The following is a 16,109-nucleotide window of genomic DNA, read 5'->3' as shown; positions in this document are numbered from 1 at the left end:
CATTTTCATATTTGCCACGTAAACTGGGACACCGTTACACATTGAAGATGGGCATGGATATTGAACAGGTCCTGGGCCTGCCCTAGGTCGACTCAGCCTCAAATAAGTACCTGGTGCGTTGTGTAAACATCACCACTCGGGAGGACAAATGCGGTCGGGCGTGGTGCTGGCACACCCACCCACACCCCCTCGTGGTTCCGGCCTTCATAGGTGCTACTCGCTAACAGCACTTGCCCCAACAGCTTGTTAAGTCTATACGGGTGATCTTTGTCTTTGCTATATTTGAAACGATTGCACCACGGTGGTTCCAAACTGGTGGGTCCCGATGGGCCACTTGTGGCCCGGGCCTGTTGTGTGGAAATGTTCCAGGGAACGGTTGCCAGTTCGTGCATTTTCTCTCTCTTCTGTTTACTGCCCATTGTGTAACTATTCAGATGGGTCAATAAATCCAACACAATTGTTTTTATGGATTTTTTTCAATGTCCATTTTAACAGTGCTCTTCGGGTGGTTTAAATTTCGTAAAATATGTTACTGGTGGCATGGTGGTCCGCAATTATATTTTGAGGGTGTGATAGAGGTACATCGTTCGAGCAAGCTTGACAAGCCAATGGTGTAGAATATATCTAATAATTACGTTTTTTAACATATATGTTTCTTGCCCGTCTATTTTTTTTTCATAACAAAAACAATATACACACACACTCGATAGTGTGTGTATATTTTTTACACTCGATAGTGTGTGAATATATTTTCGGTAACTTCTTACGTTTCTTTGATTACAACGCGGCAATTATGTTATTGGATCTTTTACCAAAACACACTGCTGTATAGGCGAATCTTATCTCAAATGTATGTGGGCAAAAAACTGCCGAATGAAGCTTGTAAATAAGTTATTGCCGTAAAATTGCAAATTAAATTCCAAATATAATTACGCTCACAATGGCGGTTGGCAAAAAAAAAGAAACAGAAAAACACGAAAGGGAGATTGTAGAATGAAAATAAAAAATAACCCTCATCGTTACAATGCGCCATCCTGACGAGATACAAAAGCTGTAAGAAATACAAGAGCAGTCAATATTAATGGAAAAATAAAACACAGCGGGCAGATGAAGAATGGTATACCGTAGGGGGGGGGGGGGGGGGAAATAAACCAAAATCATTTTGCGTGTGTTTTGTTTCCTTAAGAATGCAGCTGATTAGAAATTTCGAAAATAAATGTCGCATTCTCATCGGCTATTCTTCTCGCAGCCTAACATTGCACAACATGATAGCGCTGCGACCATATTACTTTTGGTGACGGTGAAAGCCGCAACGACAACAACAACAATAATAGTATCCGCTTACAGATTTTGTGAACACTTTATTACTACGCACACCGCATTAATACACCGTGGTAATAGCCAGAAGAGGACTTTGAATTCCAGAGTGCACTTGGAAAGAAGGAAGAGGAGGTGGTCCAGCCGATCCCCCCTCGTCACACCGGCCACTGACTGAATCAACAACGCGGGTGCAGCCACAACAACGACTCTCTCTCCTTCCCTCCCGTGGTGGCAAGCGGTGATTGAACATCGGGCAAATTTCGATTTAAAGCTTTCGTGACTGCAGGGATTCATCTTCTTGGTTCTTTCGGTAAAGTCACGTAGAAGGGAAATAATAAAATAATAAAAATAAAACATAATAAAATAATTCTCACGACGTTTCGGCCACAACGCAAGTAGCCGTTATTTTATTATTTCCTTCTACGTGACTATACCGAAAGAACCAAGAAGATGAATCCCTGCAATCACGAAAGCTTTAAATCGAAATTTAACCTCCACTACACGACTAGTTGCGTTGTGGCCGAAACGTCGTGAGAATTATTTTATTATTTTTATTTTCATTATTTTATTATTTCCTTCTTCGTGACTATACCGAAAGAACCAAGAAGATCGGGCAAATTGTGTGTTGCGTCATTTCAGCAGCGTTGCTATCAAGACGAGAGAGAAAGAGACAGAGAAAAAAAAACACGTCAACTCTGGACGGGTTTCGACCGACGGGTTCTCTTCAGCAGCAGAGTTCAGGCTTTGCTTGAATCGATGCTGGTGAAGTACCAGATGCTATAGGCAAGGGCCGGTTTTCACATTCAGTGTCTTAACCAACAAGAGAAGCAACAGACTTAGGCTTGATAATTGTTTTTTTACCCTTCTATCTGGCAACAAAACTGACACCTTTTTTTTCTTTACAAGGAGTCATGTTTGCATAGACCACAATACCTGCAGTCATAATGCAAACAAAAAACATAACTCTGATAATGTATGCACTGTCCTTGAAGTTGATTGGTCCACACCCGAGACAGCTTTCCTTAAAGCCTAGTCTCACATGGGTTGGAACAGATGACGCCAAAAGGCGCATAACTCAAAGACAATGTACCATCAGAGTATGAGAGCTCGGGGTAAGCATTTGCACCATTGGAACCTCAAGACTTACGCTTGTTGACTAATTTAAGAGAGGCTCCACGGCTGGTGAAAGCGATGAATTACTACCAAATGTATTGTTTTTGGTTTAAATACAGCATGCCTCAAGTACTGCAGACCTCAACCGTGACCAAACCCGCACTGACCAGCGTGGTGAAGTCTGTTCAAAATATCTACATGTCAATCCGGTGTCGGATGAGGGCCAACGGCCACGCCTTGCGGTCCATGAGGAGTGTTTGACCATACTTCACCACGGTGCAGTTCATAAATATTAAAAAGTCCATTGCTGTACTGCACTATGCTGCCCATCGTGTAGCCCAAGCAGCTGCAGTAGCAGCCTATAAATAATAAATGTCACGCGTTAGTGGCTTGAAGAATGTCCAGGTTCAAAAACCTGCTCAGCTTCGGAGATCTGATGGCCGAATATCGTCCAACGTGGTGTTGAGCACAATGGACGTGCACTGCAATGTCATACAAAACATTTTTACGGAAAACGAGCGGTTCCAAATTAAATTCGTGTTGATGTACGCGATAATTATTCATAACTACGTTGATTATTCATAACTCGTGGCCGGTCTAAATGTTAATGTTGTAAAAAGAAGGTATATCCGTGAATTTATAAGCAGGGGCATAAGTCTCGTCCCTGAATTGGAATAAGAATGTTTATTTACGCTGGAGGAATCCGATGAGCTATGAAGCTCTTTTTCACCGATGTCCAGTAGGGGCACGGGATCAGAACGTTACAACAACAAACATCGCAAACAACACGATAGCAGTGCAAAGTATAGGAAAGGCAAAACAATCACTCATTTAAAGAAAATATGCAAATACAAAACTCCTTTTTTGCTTATCTTACCAGGTAAAGCTTACTTGAGTTTTCTTTTACTTGAGCAATTAGCTTATTTTTCAAAAGCGACCTGGGGCGGTGGTGGAATGAGACAACGGGGAGTGCGGTCTCGTCGTCACAACCGCAGCGGATGGTATCCTGGACGTGGTGTGCCGGGTGCGGAGACATTTTCCGGAGATCAGCACCGGACAGCTCCTGTCTGTACATTCACAGCGCTGATCAATATAATCCGTAAACCAATTATTTGGTGACGCTGCTGCTGCTGCTGCGTTGGCAGTGGTGCTCAATGACAAATCACACTGTGGCGTTAAAATGAAAAAAAAAATATTATAACATGCGACGTTTCGGGCATTGGCCTTTCTTCATAACACATTAATATTCTGTAAAGGTTTTTATATTCTAACGCTTGTGTTTTTTTTAAGCCTTTAAACCAATGACCCCAACCTTTTTATGACACCACTAGAGGGCATACTGTGAAGGTTATTGCACAAACCACAAACCCAAACACACTAAACATATCATTTGCAATTCGCCCCTTCAAATTTGCTAAACAATGAATGGTACACACATATATACTGTACTTTGTATAGAGTGTCGATATTATGGGTGGGATAGGTATGTATGCGATGAGCGGTGGTGAAGTGGTTAGCACTCCGTGCTCTGAATCCGGAGACCAGAGTTCGATTCCCAGCCAGGGCTATCATCAGCTGTAGTCAGTTCATATCTAAACCGGTGCTGCGTCCCCCACCCCCCCTCCACCCATCGGCACTTAGCGGCGTGGTGAAGTATGGTCAAACCACACTCAACCACCGACACGGTAACGGATTCTGAGGCCTTCATCCAGCAGTGGATTGCACAAAAGGGACAACAAACGACTGAGATAACTCAGTAGGTGCAGTAGCGAAATTGCTAGTCGCCATCCGATATGCAAATTTGACGCCGTGGTCGTATTACGCAATCATATTAAATCCGCGTTCGAATGGGGAATTAGCCATCCATTGCCTGCACTTGCCCATCCCAAGAAATAGTTCACGCGTGAACTAAAATCCAAAGCACGAGCATTTGTCGAGTCTATCTCATTATCTGCGCTTTGTTCACCGAACAGAATGCGACGCGGTTGTTTACAATTCGCTGTGGGTTTTTACCGCAACAGCAACAACAGCAATGACAATAACAACAACAAAACCGTCGCAGACAACATAATTTCCCATTCGTACACGAGCAAACACAACAGTGTGAATAAACTATTGATCACTCCAAAAAAACATACAAAAGCAGACAAATTAGGAAAAATCACGCACAAGCATGTTATGCTAAACTTTACAGCAGGCGTTCTGTCTTCGAAGGTATTTAATTTGAAGTGCATATTTTGTAAGGCCAGCGAGTAAGCTCTCTTGCAGCAAGTCTCATTTGCATATTTCCCCAATGCCGAGATATTCCTTGTTCTGAATTCCGTCTCCAAGGCTTAACGTCCACCCCTTTGGATCAATGTTGGTCTATTTTCAATAGGGCGTGTTCCGAAAAGCAACACGAGTTTACGTTACAGTTTCGTTCGCATTCATTGCATCACCTTTATGAGAGTTAGCGTGCCATCCCCGTTACACACAGAACAACCATCAATGCGTAATCGCTTTAAGCCCGAGTTTGTAAAAGCGTTAAGTTTGGCTCATCGAGTAGGCCTTAGGTTAAACGATGAACTCTGGATTTAATATTTAACTGGATGCATTCCAAATATATTAGGGATGTAACGATCCATCGATTGATATCGATTATCTAAGCGCACAAATAAATGTATGGATGCTTTTTGGATTAATCTACCGTTTTGGTGATGTGTAACGTGTATTTAACCGGATCAATGCAGCTTTCAGAGGCCGCTAATTTCACCACAAAGTTGGCGTTGGTGCAAAAGCACAAATAACAAGAGAAAACCCCAACACGTTCGTCAATGACTGGCCTTAAATACATGAAATATATATATAATGGCCGACGTTTCGGTCAACGGCACTTCTTCATAGAGTCCCCTGCAGGTGTAGCGAGCACATATGTGTTCCGTTTAATTTAGTGTACAATGTTTTGACACCCTCTTGAGTGGAGGTGATATTACATTTAAAATAAATACGATTTACGCTTCACGATTCACATATACAGGACATGTAATATGGGCTACCCCCCCCACCCCCCCAACGTTTGTGATGGAGGGGGTTCGAGGTGGGGGTGGGGTTCAGGGGGTCAAGGGGGCAGGGGAGCGGGGGCGGCTGGGTAGGTGCGAGGCTAGGCCATGACTACAATAAGCCCAAAATTTACACCACAAATAAAAGCAATAAGGCCCACTTGGGATCGTGGGATTCCAAAGCTAATCACGCGTAGTGTCAGGAAGCCGGCACTAAAAGGTGAAATATTGGTTGGGTTTTTTTTTTAGTTTTTGTTGCGCTCTTAAGCCGGAATCATGATCGTGAATTTTGGGCAGGGTAATTCTTGACCGTTAAGGGTAACGACGGAGTGGCAGACGCAGGGATGGAAGGAGTCAATACGGGCACGTCCGCCCTGGAGATGGCAGCGATGAAATCATTTCTAGATTTGAAGCTTTCGTGACTGCAAGGATTCATATTTTTAGGTTGTATTCGGTAAAGTCACGTAGGTAAAAAATAAAAATTAATAAAAGTCAAATAAAAATAAAATAAAAATCACGACGTTTCGGAGGTAACACAGGTGGAACCGTCACAGCACGATAGCTGTATCAAGTGAAACTTGTGTTGCCTCCGAAACGTCGTGATTTTTTATTTTATTTTTATTTTACTTTTATTAATTTAAAATTTTTACAGGCGATGAAATTAGCTCGCGCGATTGTGGCAGCCTCGGTGGAACCATTGTTGCAGCGTCTGCTCGTGAGCGATTGATGATGGCTCTTTGGGAGAGGCTTTCATCCAGCGGTGGATAGATCACGGCCACCACTGCTGCTGATGATGACGAATTTAGAAGTGTGTGTGTGTCTACTTGCCTTCATTCTGTTCACGTCATGGTCACAGTTTGCCGCATGCTGGTGTCGCGTTTGCTCCACTGCTGAAACGATCTTTGGGAGGCGTTTCTCACCCCCCCCCCCCACCCCTTAGCGATCTTCAGCAAGACTTCATAATTAAGACTACCGCTGCCGACCTTCCGGCAAATTGGTACACATTTTATGAACCCAGAAGGAAGGATGGGCTAAGTCGAACCGTCGAACAATAATTAAGAGGTCGCCCCGTTACGATGGGTGCGCCCACCGCACCGCATCTCACAACGCAGCCACACGACCCTCACCCACCACCACCACCACATAATCCTCTCCACCGTCATCCTCACGGTGGAACCACTGCCCACTGGCAGCCACATGGGGGGGACTCCAGCTCTCTGCATCCCCCCTCCCCCACCGCCACCTCCTGACAGAAGCAGCGCGGAGGAGCAGAGCGAAAGCGGAGAAGCGGAATAGAATCGGAGCGCGGTGACGCAGAGACGCAGCGGGCGCGCCGCGTCATCTCGACGGCTCCGCGCTCCGCGTTTCAAATGAGCGAGTGAGCGCAGAGCGGGGGGGCTGCTGCCGCTGCCGCTGCTGCCGCTGCCGCTGCTGCCGCTGAGCTCGCGAGAACCGCTGCCGTCGCTGATGCTCGGCCCGCTGCTGCTGCTGCTGCTCGCTGCCCCGGGCTGAAAATCGGGAATGCGCCTCGCTGCACGAGCGCGCAACGCGAATCCATTAAGGAATTCGTGCGGCGTCACGACGGAGTGGACCACGCGACCGAGTCCGGACAACTAATTGCTGCTCCGTCTTCGTCAGAATTACCGCAACCGCCGCCGCCACCACCATCATCATCATTAGTATTATAATTATTCACGGAAATAGGATCGAGGTGTGTGAAATCATTGCTTCGGGGGCAGGGGGGGGGGGGGAACATTGACCATCATCATCGTTTTCGTCATTTGGCGCCGTCTCGTTCTCAAGCGAAGACTCCGACCGAGTGGGTTTGTTGCTGAATCCCAGTTGCGCATCAACTTTGCGCGATTTCAGTCCGTCCTCCGAATTCCTCGCGTCGATCAAAACCCCGACAAGCCGCGCCTCGACGCAACATCGACCTCTTCGAATCGGTTGTTTAAAAAAGCGAAAAATCTATTCTGAAACAGAATAACGCGGCTATCGGGCGGGCCAATCAATCCGTGCACTCAAATTGGTATCACGAGACACAGAGACACGCACGCACACGCGCGCGCGCGCGCACACACGCAGACACACACACGCAGACACACACACACAGGCGCGCGCAGACGAACTCACTACGCACCACCACCTTTCGAACACTCCGTTATGTAATGCGCTTGCGGCCACAGCCGCCGCCGTTCTTCGCCGTGGACCAAGTGGGCGCCTAGAGGAGAGACACCAGAGCGAGGCGAGTCGCCGAAGAAGAAGAAGACGAAGAGGATGAAGGAGACATCGACGATGGAGGAGTCGTCGTCGTCATCATCGTCCATCCAAGGAACAGCCGGGAGGAGGAGGAGGACGTGGAGGAGGAGTAGGACGATGAGGTCCTCCTCCTGGTTTCTCGCTGCGGGACTCCTGGTCGTCGTGTCGACGAGCGGTGCGTCGTCTTCGGCATGCCCGGACGCGTGCAACTGCACCGTGCCCGGCCGACTCAATTGCAGCCAGCTCAACACCCTGGGAGCCTTCCCCGTGCTCGAGACGGCTCCGGATATGGGCAACGTCACAGAGATGTGAGTGCCGTCGTCCGCCTGTGCCTGTGTCTGTGCGTTTGATAGCCACGCGTGCCGTGTCGGCACCTTCACCAGGTGCTCGCTGACAGCACTTGCCCCGAACAGGCTGCAAAGGCTACGCAGGAGCACCTTTGTCTTGTGTTAGACGCGCGCCTGCAACGCGTACGGGCACAGTGAGTGATGGACAGGCAGCGCCGTTGTGATTCACTATTCGTCCAGGGTAGAGTAATTGTTGGTTATATTTTTTTTATTCGGACAGAGATAGCGCGTCTGAGTCTCGGGACTTGTTTTCAGGAGGGTCGCTGCGAGACATACGATCAAAGGAGGTGCGAGATGTGTGAGCGATACAGACGGGGAGCGTGGATAGTCTGGGGTAATGTATTATTTATCGAGGGTAGAAAGTAATTCTCCCTGGTTTTTTTTTTCTCTTGGCAAAGCCAACCATCGACGAATCTCGGCACTCATTTTCAAGAGGGTCCAGCTTTTTAGTATTGCTTTAATTGAACGAAAAATAAATTGCACGTTCAACTGAGATGCGAAATATGCGCGCGCGTGTTGTCATGCGCACGTCCGAGCCAAACGTGGAGCGAGAGTGGTAATGTCTCATTTGTGTCGAGGGTTGTCATGCTTCCTGATGTGAGTCTCGCGACTCATTCGCAGGAGAGTCACGCCGTTAGGATGCTTGCGTTTGTTCGTGTGTTTGTTTCACCGTCTCTGAATATGCCCACGGAGGCGTGGGACAGCCGGACTGTTGCTGTTGCCTCGTGTGCATTGAGACGCGGGCTCTGTGCGTGGAATCGGACACGTCGTGAATTCATTATTGATCGAGGGTAGCAATTCTCCTTGAGCTAAGGAAGCCTCAATGAGTTCTTAAGACCGATGGGGTTTTTTTTTTGTTTAAAGGAGGATCTTACTTTGAAATGCAATCGCCGTTATTGTTGTTGTCTTTAAATTAAGCATTAGTTGTAGCGTGTGTCGTCGATAACGCTGCTACCCGTGTTAACAGCGTGCCTACCGATCGCAAAATATTACCTCGATTTGTCTCTCTCGCTGATGCTCCTTTGCTCGTCACCGACACAGCGATCTTTTCACGCCCGTATATTTGCGCGCGCGCGCGCGCGTGCGTGCGGTGTGTACATTTATATATTTATTTGACAATACCCGGTCACCGGAGCGAGAAGAAGAAAAATCATAGCACATTACGTATAAGCCACACATCCACCCCATCGACGTTGACAGGACAATGACAGCGACACGAATAGTGCGCGCTTGAGCGAGCTGCGTGCGCGATATTTGGGCGGGTGGGGGTGAGGTGGATGGGGGGGGGGGGGTTCGTCTTCCTTTCGAAACTGGATGATGGACAAAGCCACGGGGGTATAGCAGCGCCCGTGCGAATATCCGCAGCACGCACGCAGGCGTAGCGTGTTAATCATCGCTCGCACGTCAGGCGAGATGCAGAAAGATAGACACACGGGCAATGCGGACGGACAGACAGACAGGCAGAGAGAGAGAGAGAAATCGCTACTGGCCATGCCGAGCGAGGGCGCGTATTCGTTTTGCACGTTGCTTGTGAGCGGGCAAACAGGTGGGTGGATAGGAACACGCTCTTCGCTTTACAGACGACGACGATGATGATGATGATTACGGACATTTTCATAGATGATGATGATGATGATCGCAGCAGAGTTGCGGGAGTGGCGTTTTTGATTGTGTGTGTGCGTGTATATCTATCGAGGTGATATGGAGGACGAATGGTGGTCGGTGATAGCCAGAGAAGGCAGGAGAGAGACCCCCGCTATTGTTAAGAAAGGCAAATCGGCTCGCTGTCACAAGAGCTTGGCGGGCCTGCAGGAGCGGTCAGGTGCGGGTGAAATGGCCTTTTGGGTGACATGCTCCAATATTTGGCAGCGGTCAGCAAGAGAGCAGTGAGGTGGGGGGGGTGTACGTCGTGGTGCCTGGGATTGCTGTCCTAAAATAAAATAGAAACAGCCCCGTGTTGAAATATTTATACATAAATATTAAATTCCTAAATGATTTATGATTTATGACGCGTAAACTGTAGGCACCTGTATGAGCATAAATCTATGGACAAGACCCCTTATATGACACACTAAAGTATATTTGTGGATTTTCTTTTTTTATATGGCCGTAGACATGCTTTTAAAGAGTACAATTTATGACCGATATGATTTCTGACTGTGTCCGTGTGTTTATATATATAGAGAGAGACGCGTTTGCAGAAAGTTGCAATTGAAAATCAGAAATAAGAATCCAAAGGTGTTCATTATTTGAGGCCGAATAAGTCGGAACGAATCGTTGAATCCGTTACGCATCTGACCAAGGACACGTAACCTTTGTCAATCCACTGCTCGATGAAGATCATGGGGGATTGCGTGACCATACTTCACCACGATGAGCGGTGGCGGGTTGGTTGAATGAATGGGGCAGAGCTCCGGGGAAGGTTCAGATATTCCACGGCACCCGAATGCCACTCGTGACGAAAGGAATCAAACTCAGCTTGCCGGGTATTCATAGGGCAGTGCGCTAACCACCGCATCGCGAATTCGCTAGCACGAGACGCTGTTTCAGTCCCTACGCCACTGCTGTCAAAATGGGCTCAAAGAGCGGTGGAGAAATATTTAACTAAATAAAAATGTACGTCTCGGAGACCAGAGGCGACTTATTAAACACGTGTGTTATAATATCTACAAGGCAGAAAAAGAATAATAATTAAAGCCCCTAATCCTACGTTTGATAGAATGATGTGACCGAAACGTTTCACAATATCAGTGAGCAAGCAAGCAAGCAACGATGAGTGTCTAGACGCCAACATTATGAAACAATTGTTCGGGAAATTGAACAGAGGAACACGGAGAGGTTTTATTAAAAAAAGAAGAGGGCAATAAGATGTTTGTGTTTTTCTGTAAGTCATTGTCGCGAATGATGTCATCAGGCGAGGGCAACAGAGGGAGGAGGGAGGAGGAGGCGGCAGCAGCGGCACCATGCGGAATCTTAAACGAATTTCGCAACGAGAATACACGCAAGAGGTGCCACCTGAATGGGCCATCCAACAACAACAACAACAGCGTCTACACAAGTCTCACGTTGCCTTTAGACACCTTGTGGCCTTTTCGATTTAAAGCTTTCGTGACTGCAGGGATTCATCTTCTTGGTTCTTTCGGTAAAGTCACGTAGAAGGGAAATAATAAGATAATGAAAATAAAACATAATAAAATAATTCTCACGACGTTTCGGCCACAACGCAAGCAGCCGTCCTCAGGTGAAGAACAGGTCTGTCGGGAAGACAGCGTCTGAATGAAACACCACCAGGCTTGGAGCGTATATTTAAGCTGGGTTGGAGGGGGAAGAGCGCCTTGACAAATTATTTTGTCAAGGCACCTGAGGACGGCTGCTTGCGTTGTGGCCGAAACGTCGTGAGAATTATTTTATTATGTTTTATTTTTATTCTTTTATTATTTCCCTTCTACGTGACTTTACCGAAAGAACCAAGAAGACCTGGTGGCCTTCTTGCCCGTGGGTGTCAAGGAGTCACATCCCTGGCTCGCCGGAAGGCAGCACAGTAAATGTGGACTCCACCTGCTGTCTGTACGAGGGATAGAGCGTTTCCCCCTTGCCACGCGTGGATGCTTCGGTTTTCTCCCACGTGAAAACAGTCATCATTAATTGGCCCGATTAAACTTTAATATATAGAGGACCTGCAGAGCTTGGGCAATTGTTGGTTAGCGCCAGCTCCTCCATAGCTGCCTGCACGCTTCTCTGCGGTTCCGACTCGCGCCTCCGAGTCGTTCGGCGCGTTGCAAGGTGACATTCTTTTAATTCCGTATATGTAGAGGACCTGCAGAGCTTGGGCAATTGTTGGTTAGCGCCGGCTCCTCCACAGCTGCCTTCCCGCTTCTCTGCGGTTCCGACTCGTGCCTCCGAGTTGTTCGGCGCGTTCAAAGGTGGCATTCTTCTTCTTCCGTATATGTAGAGGACCTGCAGATCTTGGGCAATTGTTGGTTAGCGCCGGCTCCTCCACAGCTGCCTTCCCACTTCTCTGCAGTTCCGACTCGCGCCTCCGAGTCCTTCGCCCGCTCTCTCCGAGAGAGAGGGAGAGCGAGCGAGCGAACAGCGAGCGGCGCATTGGAAGGCGACATTCTTCTTCTTACTCTCCCGGATATAACTCCGGTTCGTTTCTTCTTAAACGCTCCCTACCCCAGTGACTCCGTTCTGCTGCCCCTTTAACGGCTCTTCCTCAAGGATTGTCACTTTCAATCATCAGGTCCCCTCGCCTGTCAATCCGCTGTTGGATGAAGGCCTCAACCCGCCCACGGTGTCCGCCCTGGATGATCGTTTCGCCATATTCTTGGTTCTTTCGGTAAAGTCACGTAGAATGGAGATAATAAAATAATAAAAATAAAACGTAATAAAATAATTCTCACGACGTTTCGGCCACAGCGCAAGCAGCCGTCCTCAGGTGTAGAACAGGTCTGTCGAGAAGACAGAGTCTGAATGGCACGCCCCAGGCTTGGAGCGACTATTTAAGCTAGGATGGAGGGGTGAAACGTCGTGAAAATTATTTTATTATGTTTTATTTTTATTATTTTATTATCTGCATTCTACGTGACTTTACCGAAAGAACCAAGAAGATTAATCCCTGCAGTCACGAAAGCTTTAAATCGAAATCGTTTCACCATACTTCACCAAACTGGTCACTGCCGGTGGGTTAAGGAGATGGGATGGTAAGATCGGGGAGCATCTGGGGGTGGGGGGGGGATGGTGGTTGTCGAGCAGGGCGCCACAAAGACTGATTCACGTACATCGCTCGCCGCTGATGTTCGCCGTGGCTTGGAATCGAACTCGGGGGGCCCTAGCTTCGTGGTCCGGTGCGTGTTCTGCCAAAGCCATCGCCTCGAATGGTCGTGGGCGAACAGAAATCGAACAGAAATTATCCACCAACGGAGCCTGCTTTGCTGAAAAACAAGCGATGCTTGCCGGATAATATCGGTCTGGAAAGCCAATAGGCTGATGGTCTGTGACGCGCAGTGCATTTGTATATGCAGACACGGGAGGGAGACTTGCGTATGCATGTTATATTTCTGTTCGAATGTGACGTTTAGTGCAACAACACGGGAGGGAGACTTGTGTTGCCTCCGAAACGTCGTGATTTTTATGGTTTTATTTTTATTAATTTTAATTTCATTTTTTACCTACGTGACTTTACCGAAAGAACTAAGAGTATGAATCCTTGCAGTCACGAAAGCTTCAAATCTAGAATTGCGTATGCATGTTATAACCTGTACGAATGTGACGTTTAGTGCAACAACAACAACAACATCATAAACAGGGTAGGGGGGAAGTGAGAGGAAAGCGAGGAGAGATACAAAGACAAAAACACACACACACACACACGCAAAGCTGTCAACCCCTTATCAGTGCCTACCTCATTACAGACCAATTCAGACCTTATTGGTCACCCCGTGCCCCTTATACATCTCAACGTTCATCCTACAAAGTCCCATCACAAGGAAGAAACACAAACAAATAGACGAATGCATATATATTTTTGTTGTTGCCAGTATTGAAACGGCTGCACGCCGTATGGACCTGAAAACTCAATTTCCCTGTACAATATTACGGGGTAAACCCGTATGGGTTGACGGAAATGTGCACACACACACACACACGGGGACAAAAACACACACAAAAAAAACACAATCGTGAATGTGCAATGGATGCAAGTGCCGATTTACAACGGGTATCAATTCGCGTTGACCTGACAGACAGAAACCGACAGAGACTTGCGGACAAAGACAAATATCGCCCCGTATAGCCTTGGCAGACTGGTGGGGCAAGTGCTGTTCGCGAGTCGCACCTATGAAGGCCGGCACGGCACACGAGATGGTGGGGTGGCCAGCACCACGACCAAGCAGCCTGTGTCTCCGCGACTGGCGACGTTTACTACACACCGCACCAGTGACTCATTCGAGGCTGAGTCGACCTAGGGGAGGCCCAGGACCGGTTCAGATGACAGTCAGCCGGTGTTGGCGTGAGCCGCGGTCGGGAATGAAACTCGGGGCGTCGCGTTTCGCAGCGCAGCGCCGTGACACGGAGAAGCACAGAGGAGCGCTTTTACAAAGACAGAGGGTGGGGGGGGGGTCTCCTACCCGCTCAGCCGACCTCCTCCACATCCGTGGAAAGGCGTTCGCTGCGCCTGCGTTGTTGATATTCTTGCAGTCACACCGCTGGGGTTTAGTAGCTGCGTGCGTGCAGCCCGCACACGGATTTGTAAGTCGACGTTCCCCCCCTCTTCCCTGTACCCCCCCCCCAACCCACCCAAATCAGATGGTGGAGGTAGCCAGGGAGTGCCAGTGAGACGATACGACGAGGGATGGGTACGGGGACCTGGAGCTGATGCACTCTGAAATCAATTAGATTGAAAATAATTTATTTTAAAAAAAATGGTGCGTTTGTTGAGTGTTTATTGTCCTTCCGCCGCACTCTGCGATTAACGCGGTTGGCTACGTATGTTTGTTGAAATAAGTTCAACAAACATACACACAAGAACATTTGAAATGTCTGCAGTGTCCGGCCGAATCCTCTCTGCGGCCGTCTGGAACGCTCTTCCTTCCCGCTATTAGGGAGCCACTGGAGCTATGAATGCACTTTTAAATCGTCTACATTGAAAACTAATTTGTAAAAAAAAAAATTGTTGTGTATGTTTAGTTTGTCGTCCTACCTCCGCACCATCCGATGAGTACCGTTGGCTACGTACGGTGCTAAAGAAGTTCAACATACACACATAGACACAAGTCCCCCGTATAGCTTGTTAGGGCAAGTGCTGTTTAGCAAGCAGCACCTATGAAGCCCAGCACATAAACACATACACACACTCAGATGCGCTTCTGCGGCCGTCTGGAACGCTCTTCGTTCCGATATTAGGAAGCCACTGGAACTAACTAAGTACGTTTAAATCATCATCTTGATTCACAAACTCATTTGAAATGACATCTCTGTTGGTCAATAGCAGCGTCGCTATTGGTCAACAACACTGCCATAAGAGGAAAACGGCAACATATTTTAAACAATGCCATAACATAGGTGACATTTTTGGGGAACGATGGGTCTTGTTTTTAGCAAAAGTAGAAGGAGCGTTGCCCGGAACGCCGTCGATTTCACACACACACACACATATATATCTGTTTAGGGTAATGTTATACGTTGTTGTTGTTCTTGGTGCTCCATTGCCAACGCAATGTTTGTTGTGAAATCGTCATTGAGGCTATCCTCGCCAGAACTACAGCTCGGCCAGTCTACGTCCACTACAATGGGCTCCACTACCAGGTCCGCGTGCGGTGGGGTAAAGTGTGGGTAACTCCAAGCCCTTCCAAGCCGTCTGGCCTGCGTGTAAGAGGGGGGGGGGGGGGGCTACGGTGCCCATTGAGAGAGAGAGTTGGGGGGCTTCTCTCTCGAGCTCCCTCTAACGGAGGCCCTTCCACCAGCAGTCGCGCGACTCGCAATTGCAGAGCCGCGCCTTTACCGCTTCATATTGTACAATCGGCGGCGGGCAAATCGCGAGGAGTTGGTGGGGGTGTAGGGAGGGGGGGGGGGGGCGCAGGGATGACGTTGATTTTCATCGGTCCCCCAAATGTCTCTTTCACGGACCGGCTGATGGGTGGCACTGTGGTGAGCACGCACACGGCTCATTTGGCCGAAGTTTTGCGAGTTCCAAGAACCTTGTCGGAGGTGAGCGGGTGGGGGAAAACGAGTCGACGAGGTCCAATCATCATCACTCCGAGGGCGATAAAATCGGTACCACTTTGTGGGTGGGTGGGTGGGTTGGTGGAAGACCGGCCGTGGCAACTGTGTGGCGTTTGCAACGGTGGCTTCAGGAACGCCAATGCCGAGGAACGGCAACGCGTTGTCCTTTTCGAGTACGGTGACTCTTAATTAACTAACCGCGGACGTCGTCGAGGCTGCTGGCTAATCTCCTGAGCGAACTTCACACGAACGGGTGTGTGTCCGACGGTTCGATGCCAGCTCCGGATAGACGCTGGTTGAAAGCGATCTC

General features: G+C 48.2%; 1 protein-coding gene across 1 annotated transcript in view; it reads left to right on the top strand.

Moving 5' to 3' along the window:
- Positions 1 to 7,766: 7,766 nt before the first annotated feature.
- The window catches only part of LOC144734829 (BDNF/NT-3 growth factors receptor-like), a 280,911-nt gene continuing 272,568 nt past the window's right edge, over positions 7,767 to 16,109 (top strand). Inside the window, exon 1 of the mRNA XM_078617227.1 lies at positions 7,767 to 8,038. Coding sequence (XP_078473353.1) covers positions 7,767 to 8,038 — 272 coding nt within the window. The remainder of the gene's footprint in view (positions 8,039 to 16,109) is intronic.

This window comes from Lampetra planeri, chromosome 53 (assembly GCF_965212315.1).
Source record: "Lampetra planeri chromosome 53, kcLamPlan1.2.h2, whole genome shotgun sequence".
In the NCBI taxonomy this organism is placed as follows: Eukaryota; Metazoa; Chordata; class Hyperoartia; order Petromyzontiformes; family Petromyzontidae; genus Lampetra; species Lampetra planeri.
Note: the sequence above shows the minus strand (reverse complement) of the source record. Positions and strands in the feature narration are given on the sequence as shown.